General features: G+C 44.9%; 1 protein-coding gene across 5 annotated transcripts in view; it reads left to right on the forward strand.

Annotated features, from left to right (window-relative positions):
- The window catches only part of LOC108030071 (protein bric-a-brac 2), a 28,266-nt gene extending 12,274 nt beyond the window's left edge, over nt 1-15,992 (forward strand). For 2 of the 5 annotated variants that reach the window (XM_017102686.3, XM_017102676.3), the window contains exons 3-5: nt 12,509-12,587; nt 12,656-13,086; nt 13,702-15,992. In XM_017102686.3, the coding sequence (XP_016958175.1) occupies nt 12,509-12,587; nt 12,656-13,086; nt 13,702-14,658 (1,467 nt within the window). In that variant the 3' untranslated portion in view covers nt 14,659-15,992. The remainder of the gene's footprint in view (nt 1-12,508; nt 12,588-12,655; nt 13,087-13,701) is intronic. The other 3 variants (XM_017102706.3, XM_017102695.3, XM_017102717.3) reach the window with 3 other exon arrangements.
- The last annotated feature ends 310 nt before the right edge of the window (nt 15,993-16,302 follow it).

Raw genomic sequence — 16,302 nt, forward strand, 5'->3', positions numbered from 1 at the left:
CGACCCATCCATGCCGTTTGCCATGTACCACATAGCGTATACCATATAGCGTATTTACTCGCCTTATTCCAGGAACACTCGTACACACACTTATTTTTCCATGCTCGCCATAATTAATTAAATATTTTCATAGCCCGTGTGTTTGCCTACTTTATAATGGGCTAAGCAAAACTAAATAAATTTCGCGCCGAGCTATAATTAAATTTATGTGGCTGAGTCATTTTCGTGTGCGATGAATGGACGCCAACTTGGTCAATGGTCTATGTGTCTACGTCTATCTCTGCGCCCAAGTCGAAGTCGGGTCTTTATTCCATTTGTTTATGTGTACCTACGTGGTCTATATGGTGTATTAATTTATTGAAATGTTGCACAATGCCAGCGGGGAAATCGCCGAGTCAGTGGATTGTAATTTAGCAGTTCCCACAGATCTCGATGCATTTCTGCCGGCGATTAATTGCTCGTACTTATTATTATTCATTTCTGTGCGGCTGCTCTAAAATCTCAGCTATTTTTCTGTCATTTACCTGAGGTATTTGCGACTACTTAGAGGCACCCCCTGCCTTTATATTTAATACATTTTCTGGCTGCCGAACAGGTCTTTGAACTGTTTTCGCATGTGCGCCAGATACAAGATACTTTTGCTTTGGCTTTGGCTTTTTGTTCTCCGCCTGCCCCTATGCAAACGAGCATAATTACTCGAAATTAAATTCTAAATTTATAGTTTGGCATTAAGGCATTAAGGGAATGACTAAGAGACAACTCGGAGCCGTTGTGGGTGCGACTTTCTGGCTTTGTGGCTTTCAGTCTTTTTGAATTTTAAAATTTTCGAGTGTTTCGCCTTACATTTTCTTGCTTGTAAGCGATGCTGCGGCTGATTCATGTCATCTGATTATAATGAAATTGGTTTATTAGTGATAATTCGGGCCGTTTGCCGGGGAGTGGCGTTCTTTACTCAGGAGTCAGGAGTCCGGTGACTCAAGCCGTGAATTATGATATAATAAATTTGCCAGATAAAGTGCAAATGGAAATGAGCTGGTATGGGGCTTAGGCAGAGCAAGTCAGGGCTTGGGTGATGAATGGCTGTGTCTCATAAGAGGATTTCGTACTGCACTTCCAGTTCAAAGTCGTGTTTTCCCGTGGAAACCCCATTACACAATCGTTTGGAGCTGATCTTTCTGGCGGGCAGCTAACTTGTGATTATTGTTGCCCGAAAGGCTTCTAATTGGGCACCTGGGCCACCGTCTTGCATGTAATTAGCCGTAAATTGTAATTAATACGCCGCTGAATTATAAAAAAGTTCAATTGAATCCAACAATTAAGCGCGGCAACGGCAAACTAATAAATACATATATACGGAACAGGCGCTCATGTCAATCGAGAGCCGACGCCTGCCGTGGTCATTAAAGGGGCCACTCCCCCGGCCACTCCGCCCCCGGAAAAAGTAAAAAGTACGTATGGAAAAGTAAAAAAAGAATACAATAAACTTAATCGCATATGCATAAAGCGAAGACAAAGGAACGACAATCCTCGCTGTAATTACACAGAAATTTAAATAATAATAAAAAGTGGGAAAACTTTTACGCTGATGACTCCCGCGCTGGCAAGCCGGCAATTAAAATATAAAATGTAAGAGAGCGGGTAAAAAACCAAACGAATGTCTGTACTGCGGCGATACAATAAAATATGATCGTGTAATTTTTTATAGTTTTAATTAATGGCTTTTCTTAGAGAGCCCCGCGCGCCTCGCCCTCCCATCGCATGTATTCCCATTTCCATTCGCTGGAATGTATTTTTGTGTTTCGTCGGTCAGCTGAGCCACACTCGTAATTATATAGTTTTATTGTGAGCCGCAGTACGAAGGTGTTTTTCACCTTTGTCATCGTGACGCTGGGTTTTCTTTTCGCCAGGCGTTTCCCCTCAACCATTTCCCATTTCCCATTTCCACCTTTTCGGGGTGCAGCGGAAATGAACGAAAAGTCGTTTCTACGCGGCTTCCACTTCCAGTCTCCTTTGGGGAGTATCACCTGACCGTCGAAATTCCAGTTTCGAGCATTGCCTCGCAGCTTATTTATAGCCACCGAAAGTGGCGTTATTAATAATATTTATTTAAATGGTTACTTTATTAATCAAAGCTCTGTTACACGTGCGTTCTGATTTTGTATCTTCTTTTGTGCGAATCCGCTGTTGTTGCTGTTGTCTTGCGTCTTTTTTAGCAGCTCGTTTTTGTCGCTTTGTGTGTTTATTTGCATTAATTATTAATTTGCTCGTTTGGCAGTTTGCGCATGCGCAAATGTTATAAAAACGGGGTACAGAAATCACACAAAAAAGAGTCGAGCAACGGCGTCGAAATGTTTGAATTTAATTTTAATACATTTCGCCCGTGGCCAGCGATCTTGGGTTTTATTTTTGTTTTTCTTTTTTTCACTTTTATTAGTCGGCGTGTGGCGGCTGTCGAGTGAAAAATCAAATACAAAATTTAGCAGGGCTTAAAAATAGCTCTCCTCCGATGGATTGGCTTCAGGAACTATTTAAGCTCAAAGACTGGAGATACGGTTGTTTTCTGGTCAGCTAATTATACAACTCTCCGGGGGCCGGCGACCGGCGACCTAATGAGCCCCAAAAGAGCGGAAAAAACAAGGTCCACGTCCAAGACAGCATCATCATTTAAAAGGCTAAATGAAAGCATTTCAATTGTCTGCATGGAAGCCCCTCGGAAAATATTGTAGCTGAACAATAGTTGGAGCCCTGAACCGGCTTAACCCCTTTGTGCCCCGCTCCCAGGCCTTTTTAGGGGGTTTAGGGGGCTTAGGGGGCTTAGGGGGCCTGCGGAACGCGTGACGCGGCAGTAATAAACGCACACACAGCCCATGCATTCATCATAATAATAATAAAATAATAAAAGTGTATACAAAAAGTGTTTTGTACGATATATCAAAGAACATCCCCGAAACCATCATAATAAAATCCATCTTGGCCAGCTGGCTACATCGTAAACTCATGGCTGTATACACGAAGAAGAATATAATAAACTCAGGGATGGCGCGTTTATTAATCAAAACTATCTTGTTTGTTATTGCCATTGAGCGCGGCATATTTCTCGTCAATTTTTACTAATAAAATTTAATTTATTTAAATTCCAAGCGCTCACATGGAGGCACATAAAAATCAAATCACAAACATTGTTAAATGTGGCTGAAAAAATAAATACTCGAAACGCAAGAAATAATGCAAACAAGCGAATATCTCAATAGAAATGAAAAGAAAAACACAAATTCGGAATAATTTATGCCCAATGGCCGAAAAAGAGATAATAAAATGGCAGCTACAAAAGTATCTTGTGAAACACACGGCGGAGTCGGTAAGTCAGGGACTTCGACCGTGACTTACCCACTAATCGAGGGGAATCTCGGCCTAATCCGGCCGCCGACAGGTGGTCCAATATGCCAGTATGCCCATGCAGAGGCCGAGGTATACGAAAAGCAAATTACACAAATTTAAAAATAATAAAACTAAAACGTGTCTGCATAAATTAATTAATAAGTCAATTCCAAATGTGAATGGCAGTCGGACGAAAACGGAGACAAAGACGAAGATACTCAGATGCCCAGATACACAGATATATTTAAATATATTTCTGGAGGCTGCGAACTGCAGATAAGTCAGAGTTTCCATTCGCCGTGGTGGTGGATGCCCTCTAGAAAAGGTAATTGCCTCCGCCCCCGGCCGCCGACTAAGGATTAAGCTGGATCCAATGGGCTCCGGGTTTATAAGCAACTTTATGCATTATTCTTTTTATCGCTTTTACAGCCAACTTAACTGCCGGCCTCCTTTGACGCTTTCATTGTCTGTCATTTGCGTGCCATAAAAACACACAACTTTATAAAGAAAATAAGCGTCGAACTCTTTGTAGGAACAGACAAAATAGAAGGAAATTGAAATCGGAAAATTTCCTCGTCCATTTGAATTTTCTATTCACTAACCACATAAATAAGGAAAACCTTTAGTGGTCGGCGGCAGCATCCGAAATTTCCGCTCGGCGGGCGACTCATTAAAAGTAAATAAAAAATCAGATACTAAAAACAATCGAGAAGCGTTTTGGGGCGCTTGTTGAAAAAACGATGTTAAATAAATAAAAATATATAAATACACATCAAAACACAAATAAAATGGGCACTCAAGAGCAAACATCGAAGGCGCGACTGCTAAAATGCTCGGCCACGCATTCGGACAATGGGGGTCGTGTAAATTTCTAAAGCCAACTATTGGCCTGCCACGCCCCCAAATGGAAGACCAAGCTAGTACACGCAGAAAAAATGTCGCATCATATGTGTGGCATAATGCAGTGATGAATATGTGGTTATAGAACATTCAATCGATCTAATTAAAGGGGTTTTGGGGTGGAAAATACAAGCCCACAGTAATATATCAAATATATTATAGGTTTTTTAATATGTTTACATACTTTATTTTCACCATATTCCCTCAAACATTTTCTCTCCGTGCAATCGAAAGTCTTTGCGTTCGGCTTCGCGTCCAGTTTGATTTATTTCCGCCAGCAAGGCCAAAAATAAATACCGCAAATAAATAAAAATCTAGTTTGGCACCTATTTATTTTATTAATTTGTGCTGCGCGTGTTGCTGCCGCTGGTGCTGCTTCTGCTGCCTCTGCTGCTTTTTTCCACTGCCACTGCCATTGAAAATGATTCACTTATTAAAATACTCGGGCGCTTAATATTTATTTCGAGCGTTTATGTAATGTTTTAACGTTTTATTATTTCATTTTTCGTTGCGCTGCCTCAGCGAGCAAATTCATTTCACAACAATGTGGCTGCCTTTTTGTTTATAATTAAAGGCAGAAAGCGTATTTCTTAATTATTTATTTTATTGTTGTTTATTTTTAAATGGGCTACAGACAATTTCCTGCACTTCAAGCGAAACAAATAGGAGTGACGCAGCTTTTTGCGATCCGAGCACTACTCTGGCTTTTCTTTCCATGCCCCGAGAGCAATGGAAAGCCAATCCGAGTGGGCAGCATTAAAGTTCGGAGATGATTATACATTAGCTGAAAGTATCTTTTCCCCAGACAAGACTATTAGCAGAGGAAAGAAGGTCCCAGAACATGCCGGAATGTGCTGGCCAGCTAGATGGATGCTCCTGGCACTTGTTGGCTGATCCAACAAAGGATGCATCGACTTAAGCCTGTGTGCTAAGCCCGAGTCAAAGCCTCCTGCGCTGCTGTCAGAGGATTGGACTGGGCGGCAAGGATTCCCGTTCCCGGCGGAGGCGGGGCGGTGCAATGCCGATGAGATCCGCTAATTGCCAGAGGTCCTAATGCAAATTTAATCCGTGTGTGTTGCGAATTATTTTCGCCGTCCGCAGACTGCAATTGCAAATCAATTGCGAACTGCAATCTCAGCTGCTCCTCGCCTGTACCTGTGTGCGTGTGCGTGTGTATTTACATATGTAATGGTCTCGTGTGTCCACACACACACGCGCACACTTAGTCCTCGACTATTATAATTATCTTGAGCAGGCGGCGCTCGACTAAATCAATATTATGGCTGACTAATAAAGGTGTTGCCCACACACTCGCAGCTGCACGGATTTGGATACAGAAACAATCGCCGCAGTGCCGGTTGCAGATACATCCGCAGATACATGTGCAGATACACTCGCAGATACAGCTACAGATACAAATGCATTTGCAGTGGACGAGCGTTTGACAGGTCGCCGGGAAAGGGCATTAGAAATAAGTTGGAATAATATAAATGGACTGGAGCTCAGCTGCACTGGAAAAAATGAGTAAGGGGTGGGCAAAAATATTCCAGTCCTTTAACGACTTACTTAAGTCTTTCTTCAGATTTGGACTCGTTTTGTTACCCAAACAACTGGTTAACTAATTAGAAATTTATTGCATTTAATTTAAAATAAAATATTTTTTTCAAAGTGCAGCCTGCCTCCTAGGGCCTCATGAAAGATTTAGGCTCCGCCTGGACTCCTGCCCACCGGCCTTTAATGAGGCCTCCCTCCGATTGGTTTTTATCCCTGATTTGTATTAATTACACGTACCTCCGAATCCTGCCGGTCCCCGCCCCTTTCTGGGGGCGTAGAAAAAAACAATCAAATATGCATTTTAAAAGTGGCCCGACTTTGGACTCGGGGCTCCAGTTTCAGTTTCCAGTCGGACCCATCCGATCCGATCCTTTCCGCCTCGACTCGGCTCGACTCCCCCATGGCCTGCAACTCAAACAGCAGCCAAAGCCCAGACCAAACCATATTTGTCTAACCTGGGCCGCACACACACGTCAGGGGCTTTTCGGTGGGTTTTCAGAGGGGCTCCGGGTCGACGGGCCTCTATTTGCCCAGGACCCGGGTGCCCGAGTGCATGCTGCGCCCTGTTTTTAGACAGTGGGCGGCCGCTGCTCCTCTCTATGCTATTCAAAAAATTTAATGGCATTTTAAATAAGAAATTACACAGGCCGTGCATATTTCATAAGACTTCGTATGCGCCGGCGATGTTCGACGCGGCTCAGAGTTCGGAAAGTGGGCAGAAGGAAGGGCGGCTGGGGGTGGAGATGGGCCTCCCGGCCCGACTCCCCGAAGTATCAAATGGAAAAACGGTGGCCCAAAAGCAAAGAAAAGCGTGCCACGGCTGCAAAATAGTTGCAGTTTTCCGCCTCAAAGCTGAAGGCTAGAAGCAGGGGGATCGACGGGGAAATACCATTTAAAAATGGGTAGCAGAAGGCAGTGTTTCAGAATTCTCAATATTATTAAAAAAAAAATGATCTTACTTCAGAAGTGTATTAAAACACATGTATGTATACTATTTTTGGATACTTTTATATATTATTTTCTTGAACCTCCCTATACCTCCACCAGCACATCATACCCCAAGACCTTCCCTAAAATAATGGCGGAATGTTAGCTGTAATTCTGGCTTCATATGGCCGAATGGACGCGGGCTGGCGAGGTTGCAAAAGTTGTGCTACCTTTTTGCATAGCTTTGGACTCATTTAATATTTATGTCTCTCTAAATATTAAATATTATTTCAAGGCTTTGCAGTGCGTTGCAGGGCCCCGTTCCGCCCCCTGTTCGCCCCCCTTGGCTGCATTTCAGTTGCATTTGCAATGGCAGTTGCCGCAGTTTGTGCCTTTGAGGCATTCGATTGAGCAGCGAAAGCGTAGCATACATCCGAGCGCTTGACCGGAGTCGGATTTTCGCTTCCTGGCTTTTCTTCCTTTTTATTTAAACTTGCGAGATTTGCGCGCCCATGAATAATTAGTAGGTAAGTCCTTTCTTCTCCGGCTCCTGGTGATGGCGGAGGCGTGTTCTCCGCTTCTTCCGCTCTAGTCTGCCAGCTTATACAAGTTTAATATTTAATGACTGTGTGCAGCCGTTTTAACACTTTGTAGACTTTCTCCCTGGCCCCTCGCCTTTCGCCCCCTTTTCTCGCAGTGAAAGCGCGCTTTCAATCAGCTCAAAGGACACGCAAGGCCCTTCGTCCGTTCCCAAGTCGTTACACTCAACCAACCAGGGAGCGGGCGAGTAGATGCCGGCATATCCTCATTATCCCCTATGCTAAAAACAATAAATTACTATTTGCAAGAGGTTAATTTTTACTTGCAACTACAAGCCGGCAGAAATAACATGAGCAGCGACTGCAGAAGTTACAATTGCCCGACAACTGCAACAACCATAACAATGTCGGCAAAGCGAAGCAAATACCACAAAAGCCGGGGCAGAGCTGGCCAGAAATGCCGGCCAAGCACACACAATGTGAGGGTCCTTAGGGATGGCAGAGGGTCTTAAAATGGGCACGGATAACAAAAATTCAATTTATTTTGTATCTAGAAAAAAAATGGTAACTAAAAAAATGCTGATAAAAAGTATACAAAAATCTTACCTAAGCACTCATAACTTTAAAGCTGTTCTTCTACCACTCAACTTATGTAGAATGAGTGATGTAAATTCAGTTATTATTAATTCACAATGATTAGAAAACCTCTTTGATAGCTTTTAGACATAATAGATCGTGTCACGCGGTCACCCCTGCCACAATTCGCCCTTCCGAAAGTCCGAGTTCGCAGGACAGCCGAGCAAGACAACTTTTTGGGAGGGGTCAACAATGAAAGCAGCACACAAGAGGGGCTGGGCAAGGGCAGCCAGGGGAGGAGGGACGGTGGGACGGTGGGTCAGAGGGGGTGCCTCGGATCGCGGTGTTTCGAGTTTCGAGGGGCTGAAAGAAGTCGGCGGCCCATTTGAATGTTTTATAGCAATTTCTGTTGTCGGCTGCGGTTGAAGTTGCTGTTTTGCTGTTGCCAGCTAGTCGCAACTTGACACACCTCAATGCACGTTGCACTCAACACTTGGCGTATAATTATTTATTACATTTAAATTATTGTTGCCATTGTTGTGAGGTGAGTTGTAGTTGTTACTCCAGCAGCGCAAACTTTCCGGGGGCTGGGGAGGGGAGTGGAGCAGCGGAAAAGTGGAAAAGCGAGCTTCATGCACTCGCACTTGGCTTTATGATTGCTACAATTACTGTGGCCCCTGCCATTCCTTGGACTTGCAATTGTTTACTGCTGCCTGGCTCTCTTGCATTTCATTATACTCCCGGCTCCGATTCCTATTCCGATATATATGTGCAGGGGTTAAGGAAACCAGATATCGTACCCAAGAAGTGCCCATCTATATGCCCTGTGCGGCGCATACACACAGTAGCTTTCGCCCGCCTCGCGAAATGTGTTTTTCACATTACTGCCATGAATAATGCATTGGGCCAATATGCATATTTTATGTGAAATTCGTGCAATAAAATACTATTAAATATTTAGTTGCCGCCGACGTCGACGTTTTTGTCTTGCGGCAAACAAAAAAGGAGCCAGGAACCTTGCCAGGGTGTTCCGCCCATCAGAAATTCGGGGGCCCTCGACATGAAGTGGGATTCATAAAAATGCAAATCGATTCGCGGCATCCCCGGCCAGAAGTGTCAGTCCAGAGCAGTCGATAATTGTAGTCTCCGGGCTCGTCATTCCTAAGTGAATTATTTCTGGCGTCTTAGAAAATTAATGAATGGCACCGGACGAGCTCAACTGCAGAGCAAGAAGGTGCGGCTACACGGCGCAAAAGGGGTGGTGGGCTGAAGCGAAATAATTGGTCCTTACAAAGCTCACTTTTCTCAGCTACCAATATATATTTTTCAGGGGACAAGATTTTCGCTGCAATAAAATGTTATATTTATACAACAAATAGATCGGGACACATCGGGGTCCCAGTTTCCTTGGTGTTTTTCGCCACGCAGGGATAGCCGTGGCTATTTCTGAAAGACAACGTGGCCAAGGTTGCCGGAAATGGGGGCCCGGGTGGGTGGAAAGGCGGGTGACCCCAAGTGGGCGGCATGCGTGCGACTGGCAGAGTAATAGAAATAAGTGAATGAACAGAGAGCCACCCACCGTTCTGGCGGCCGGAAGGAGAGTGGAAATGCGGAAGTGGCGGAAAAGCGAGAGCTAGAGAGAGAAAACTAGTGGCAGTAGTAATAGTGAAGGCTGAGGGCGAACAGGCGCCCAGGAAAAGTAAAAGCTGGCCCACAGAGCGCCAAGGAAATCGCACAGTTCCTGCTAGTTGTGACGCACAGGGGCGGCGGTCGGGGGGTGGCAAAATGGGAAATGGGGAGGGCAGATGGGGGCCTGTGGTGAGCAAGTTGCAGACAAGAGAAATAACAAACTTGAGACGCCACCACGGTGGAACACGAATCGAAAATGAATAATAAATAAAGTGTTATATAATATAAGAAATATACACAGCGAAAACGGCAGGAGGAAAACTACAGCAGAAGTTCTAAGAAGAGCACGGGCGAGGGGGCTAAGGATAAAGGACAGGCCGGGAAATGGGGAAAGTGGTGTAGTTTTAGTGCTTTCCCAGCGGGGAGGGGCGAGTGCCGAGTTTATGTGCGCGTTTGAAAAATAAAATTAAAATTGCATTAGAATCCAAGGGGTATTACAGCCAAGGGGCGGGGGCGGCAGAGGGTTAAAGGGGGTTGGGTTAACCCGCGACGTAGTGAAAACTTGAAGGCTGTTGAAAGCCAGGGGCGTGGAGGGTTCGGGGCGAAGGGGAGGCTAGTCTATGCATTTGGATTGATGGCAATGCGAGTGGGAGGGCGTGTTATAAATTTATATTTTATTGCCAGCAGACACACACAAAGTTGTAGAAATCCACATATATACCCAGATATTCCATGGAATATATACAGAGAGCGAGATCTCCAAGTGTGGGTGCAAATAAAAAAGTATTGAAAGCGAGCGGGCCACGAAAAATATTTTCTTTGCGGGGAAACAAAAATCAATAAATTTTTATAGAAATTTGTAGCAGCGGAAAAGTTAATTAAATAAATTATTATGTGAATGGGGCGTGCACACGATGAGTAATTGGCAAGAAGAAGAGGAGGAGCAGAACAAGCTGTGGAAAGAAGCGGAGGCAGCGACGTCAGCGGCGAAGCGCCGCAAATTAAATTAAATGAGTTGAAAGAAAGTTGAATGCGCGCACACTTCGAATTTGTTTTTGTTGGGGCAGGGGCGTGGCAGGGGCGGGGGAAGGGGAAGGGGGCGCTCGCTGAGAGGAAATGCCAGCCAAGGGGAATCGAAAATGTAATTAATTAAACATTTTCGAGCGGAGCTCGTAATATTTTATTATATGAATTGTACTAGCGCGAGTCTTATAATCGCCACTCCGAACGGATGAATGGCCGACAGGGGTTGATTAATCTGCGCGAAATGCTAGATTTTACGATCTCTACATTGGAAAAAATAAGTTGTGTAACTGGCAGCCCTATGATTAAGTCAAGGGTCGATACATTTGCCTATCATCCGTTGGGAATCCCCGGTATTACTTGGGGAGTAAAGGGTTCTTGATACTCAAAATATTTGTTTATGAATTTCTTTTGTCATTTGAATTGTACGATTTTGTATTCCAGTTCATTTGTGTCTCCAGTTTCGAATAATTAATAACTTAAACCATTTTAATATTTTGAGAGTAAAGTTTTCTTGATATTTAGAGTATTAAGATTTGTATGATTTTGTAAACCAGTTCATATTGTGCATCCAGTTCCTATTCCCCCAGATTCACGTCTCTACCTACCGACCAGTAATTCTAATAGTTACAACCGTCTAAAGTGGCCACACTGCCCGCCATAAGTCACCGCCCCCCACCTCAAGACCGGTGCAAAAAACTGCGGCGTCATTAACAAAGTGTTTTACATAAAATAGCATTTTTAACGCCATTTTGTTTGCAGCTCGGCCGCATTTGTTACACTTACAGCCACTGCGAACTGCCTGTAAAATGTAAAAATGCTTCCGACTTTTCAATTTCAATTATTCATACGTTTTACGACCTTTCCTTGGCGTGCAGAGCAAGGGGTTTTCCAGTTCTGCCCGGTTCTCCGGCGCCTACTCCTCAAATATTTAAGACTTGCATTATATGTTCTCTTTATGCGCTGCATTTTTCCACGGCTTTGTTTTTGTGCTTCTTATTTTTTGCCTCATGCTCGCTGCACATAATTTGTATTACGCCCCTGCATATAAAATGCATGGCTACGTGCGCGGAGGGGGCGTGGCCAGCCACTGGCCAACTGGCGAGCCGGCAAACTGGCCAGAAGGAAGGCTTTATGGCCAGAGCCTCTGTTTCGGAGGCACGAAACGTGCATCAATTTAACTTTCCCGAGCCTCCGTGGAGCAGAGCTGCAAAAAAGCGAGGTAAAAATGGGATTCTCTCCATTTCGGTTTTTAGTTTCAGTTTTAGTTTTGGGTATTAGTCCCAGCTCCCAGCTCCCGCTTAACCCCTAAATGGCCGGCGCTCTTGGCCCGGGCCCACTGATTAATACGGCCGAAGGGTTAGAGGCGGGCTCAATTAAGCGGCAACGGCGACTTCCCCCTGAATTCCTAATAATAGCAATAAATAAATGGCTTTTTGCACATTCCGCTGGCCGCAGTCGAAGCCTTTTGGCCGCAAAAGCCGCCAAGACAATGGGGTCGGGATGGCCCCACTTTGTATACTAATTTGCTTTCGCCGGGCTCCCCGGCTTTTCCCTTTGCATATGAAAATGCCTCCGCCACATTTATGGCAATCATAAACTTTTACGGCCAGCCACAATTCGTGTGCAAATGTCACAGGGCCAAAGAAAAACTAGCGATTGGGCCGAGTTTTCCTTTCCGCCTCGAGGAAAACATATAAAAACAGATACCTGGTATGCAAAGTTTCCTAATTATTTAAAAGACGCGAGGAAGGAAGTGTAAAAGGTTATGGCCGGGAATATATTTCTCTTATTATGCCGGGGAGGCTTTTAAATTTTAAGCTCTCAATATGTGTCAATCGTTTGAAATAGGTATAAAACTTATCGAAGCTTATATATGTTTTAATACATTTTAAAATATTTTGCATATGTATTTACCTTAGTAAAAATCCCCTTAAAGTCCACTTAACTAACTCGAACTTGTCCAATTTATTCAATTCCAGGCCAAGATGATCGAGAGCGGAGGACACGGCGGCTGGATGGGAGCTGCAGCCGCTGCCACCGGAGCAGCTTCAGTGGCGGGTAAGTTCCAGGACTAAGCCAGCGTCCCTTTCAGCCTTTTCATAATGTCCGCGTGACGTGTCTTCCAGCAGATAGCTACCAGTACCAGCTGCAGTCCATGTGGCAGAAGTGCTGGAACACCAACCAGCAGAACCTGGTGCAGCAGCTGAGGTTCCGCGAGCGGGGACCCCTGAAGTCCTGGCGCCCGGAGGCCATGGCCGAGGCCATCTTCAGTGTCCTGAAGGAGGGTCTCTCCCTGTCCCAGGCAGCCCGCAAGTTCGACATCCCCTACCCCACCTTCGTCCTCTATGCCAACCGGGTGCACAACATGCTGGGTCCCTCCCTGGATGGCGGGGCCGATCCTCGACCCAAGGCCAGGGGTCGACCCCAGCGCATCCTGCTGGGCATGTGGCCCGAGGAGCTCATCCGGAGCGTCATCAAGGCGGTGGTCTTCCGGGACTATCGCGAGATCAAGGAGGAAATGGGCGCCCACCAGTACGCCAACGGACAGGCCCATGGTGTAAGTACTTATTTTGCTGCATTTATCTTGGGGAGATTTTTGTAATTCTATTTTCAATGATCTATGACTTTATAAGAATTTTAACAAACAATATTTTAAATTTTAGTTTTAATATAATTTTAAAAGTTCAAAAACATTTTTCTTGAAATAACTTTTTGCTTGCTATTTCTTAAACAATTAATTTTCTTAGAACATTTTTTAAAAGCCCATAAAATCTTATTTGAAATGCCTAAATAATAACAAACATTTTCAGTGCCAAGAAATAATGGCTGTACTAATTTTATTCAAGTCGGGTGGAATTCGTTTTTGCGTAAACAAAAAATGTAATTACATTATTTTAGGGGCGCCAAGGTCTACATTCTAAAGATAAACCAGAGGTCAGCTTATTAAAAGTAATTTCTAAAATAGCACATTATTGACGATTTAATGTAGACTATAATTCTATAAAGTAATGGGTTTCTTTGATACTATTTTCCTTATTTCTTTAAAACATTTTTATTTTTAAATATTCCCTTCCGTTGTTATATTACCATTGAATGGGTTCCTATAGGAGAAGTCGACTTTATCCCATTTTAACCTTTTATTTCCCCTCTTCCCATGTTTCTCTAATCTTAGCAGACCTATATAGGCGGAGGCACCACCTCGAATGGCTATCACAGTGCTGCGGCGGCCAAGATGGCGGCCCAGAACGCCTCGCTGGCTCCTCCGGGCGCGGGAAGTCCGCTGAGCTCCATGACGGAGACGCTGCGCCGCCAGATCCTCTCGCAGCAGCAGCAGCAGCACCACCAGCAGCAGCCGCACCACCAGCAGCAGCCCTCGTCGCACCACCAGCAGCAGTCGCCCCACGGCCAGTCCATGAACATGTACAAGTCGCCGGCCTATCTGCAGCGATCCGAGATCGAGGATCAGGTGTCCGCAGCGGCGGCCGTGGCAGCGGCGGCGGCCAAGAACCAGCAGAGGGGGTCGGAGAACCTGCCCGACCTGAGTGCCCTGGGGCTGATGGGCCTGCCCGGCCTGAATGTGATGCCCCCCCGGGGATCGGGCGGAGGCAGTGGCGGCGCGCCGCCCAACAGTGCCGCCTCCTATGCCCGCGAGCTGTCCCGCGAGAGGGAGCGCGATCGGGAGCGGGAGCGGGAGAGGGAGCTGTCCCGCCAGTACGGCAGCCAGTCCCGGGGGTCGAGTTCAGGGTCCGGCAGCGCCAAGTCCCTGACCGCCAGCCAAAGACCGGGAGCCGCCTCGCCCTACTCCGCCGCCCACTATGCGAAGCACCAGGCGAGTGCCTACAACAAGAGGTTTCTCGAGAGCCTGCCCGCCGGCATCGACTTCGAGGCCATTGCCAACGGACTGCTCCAGAAGTCGGTGAACAAGAGCCCCCGCTTCGAGGACTTCTTCCCGGGACCAGGCCAGGACATGAGTGAGCTCTTCGCCAATCCTGATGCGGCTGCCGCTGCTGCGGCCTCTGCCTATGCGCCTCCTGGAGGAGCAGGCGGTGGAGGAGCCATCCGGGAGCCGCCCCTCATGAAGATCAAGCTGGAGCAGCAGCACGCCACCGAACTGCAGCACGAGGATTGAATCCTGGGCAGGGGCGGAATGTCGGGGGTGGCTCACCCACACACACTGGGCTGGGGTGGGTTTTAGGCGAACCAAACGAAAGTAATGGGGGTGCCAAGTAATCCTGGATAATCCAGTAAGTAATTGTGGTTTTATTTTGTAAAATATATATGTTTCAGAGGGAAGAAATATTTAACTAAAGAAAAATCTTTTGAAATAGTAAGCATAAGTAGGAAAGCCCAACAGCCCATGTAAAGTGTGACTGATAAATAGTAAATATCTTAAAGGAGTAACAAATACGCATTGGTTATCAAGGATAAAGTATTTCGCAAAGGTTACTTTCCATAGCAAATAGCCCAAAGTGTCCAAAGATTACTGGCCCCTAAGAAGAAGGAACCACCCCGAGACCCAGAACGTATATACCACAAACACATTTGGACTGCTACTTGAACCCCAACGTTTTTAGTGTCTAGCGCTTAGTTGAAGTTGCTAACTGGTTTTACGCCTAGGCTAGTTTTAGGGCGTAACGAGGATGGTATAAAGTATTAACCTATTATTAAAGCACACCCCAGAACACGACCCAACACACATGCATACTTCGGAACTTTCCTGTAAGGATAGGATCTCGTACTTTGTCTTATTTATTTCGAGAGAATTCGTTGCGTTGATTGCCTTTTTTGCCACGCGAAAAGTAATAATAACACTAGGATTACGACTAACAATACGCGTAAACGTAAACATTAAAGTTAAGATTAGAGACTTGTGCATTTCTTAAATGTAGCTTAACCCTAGAATAGTTCGCAAATACAGAACACACTGAATGTTGTCAAATCCGGTAACTACAACTTTATCTATGATACGTATATACGCAGATACTTTAGATACATAAAGGCAGACACAGATAGAGGTGCATACCCGCACGCACGCACACATACTTATATTAATGGTATTTCCAAATGTAACTGTAAATAATGTACAAATTTCCATAGCTTTAGGCTTCGAATTAATCTTAGACTTACCCCGAAAGCCCCTTCGCAGCACTTCTTCTATGGTAATCGTGAATTGTATTGTAAATGAACGAAGAGCAAACAACGCAGGCAGCATCACATTAAATTTGTGCTAATTTTATGTAAACAATCACACAGATACACCCACACACACCATCGCACACACTCGACTGTCAGACATGTGCACATGTGTTGTCCGTACTCTGTGAGTGAACTATTATTATTATACCTACTATTACGATTATTATTATCTATCCCCAAAGATGCGCGAGGCATTCTTGAGTTTAGTTAAACAGTAAATTATACAACAATAAACAGAAAATAAAACAAATTGAAAGCTAAATGTCATCCAACCTGTTTCTGATGTTTTATTTATGGGGGAAAATACGCCTAAAGAGGGGTTACCTAAGGGGATTTCCTTTTTTACGGCCAAAATGGAGTAGAAAAGACCAAGAAAAGTGTCTTTTGAAGGCTGATCTATGGGACCAACGATATTCATAACATTCTGGCTAAGTACAGAAATTTTAGATTTTTATCATTTTTCCAATTTTTTATAAGGGTAACATAAAAATTTTTAGCAAAAATTATCAAAAAATAATTTTTTTAGGTTTAGATGCCAAAAAATTGGGAATTGTTTCACAATTCTAAAGAGGTATGC

The sequence above is a fragment of the Drosophila biarmipes genome, chromosome 3L (assembly GCF_025231255.1).
Source record: "Drosophila biarmipes strain raj3 chromosome 3L, RU_DBia_V1.1, whole genome shotgun sequence".
In the NCBI taxonomy this organism is placed as follows: Eukaryota; Metazoa; Arthropoda; class Insecta; order Diptera; family Drosophilidae; genus Drosophila; species Drosophila biarmipes.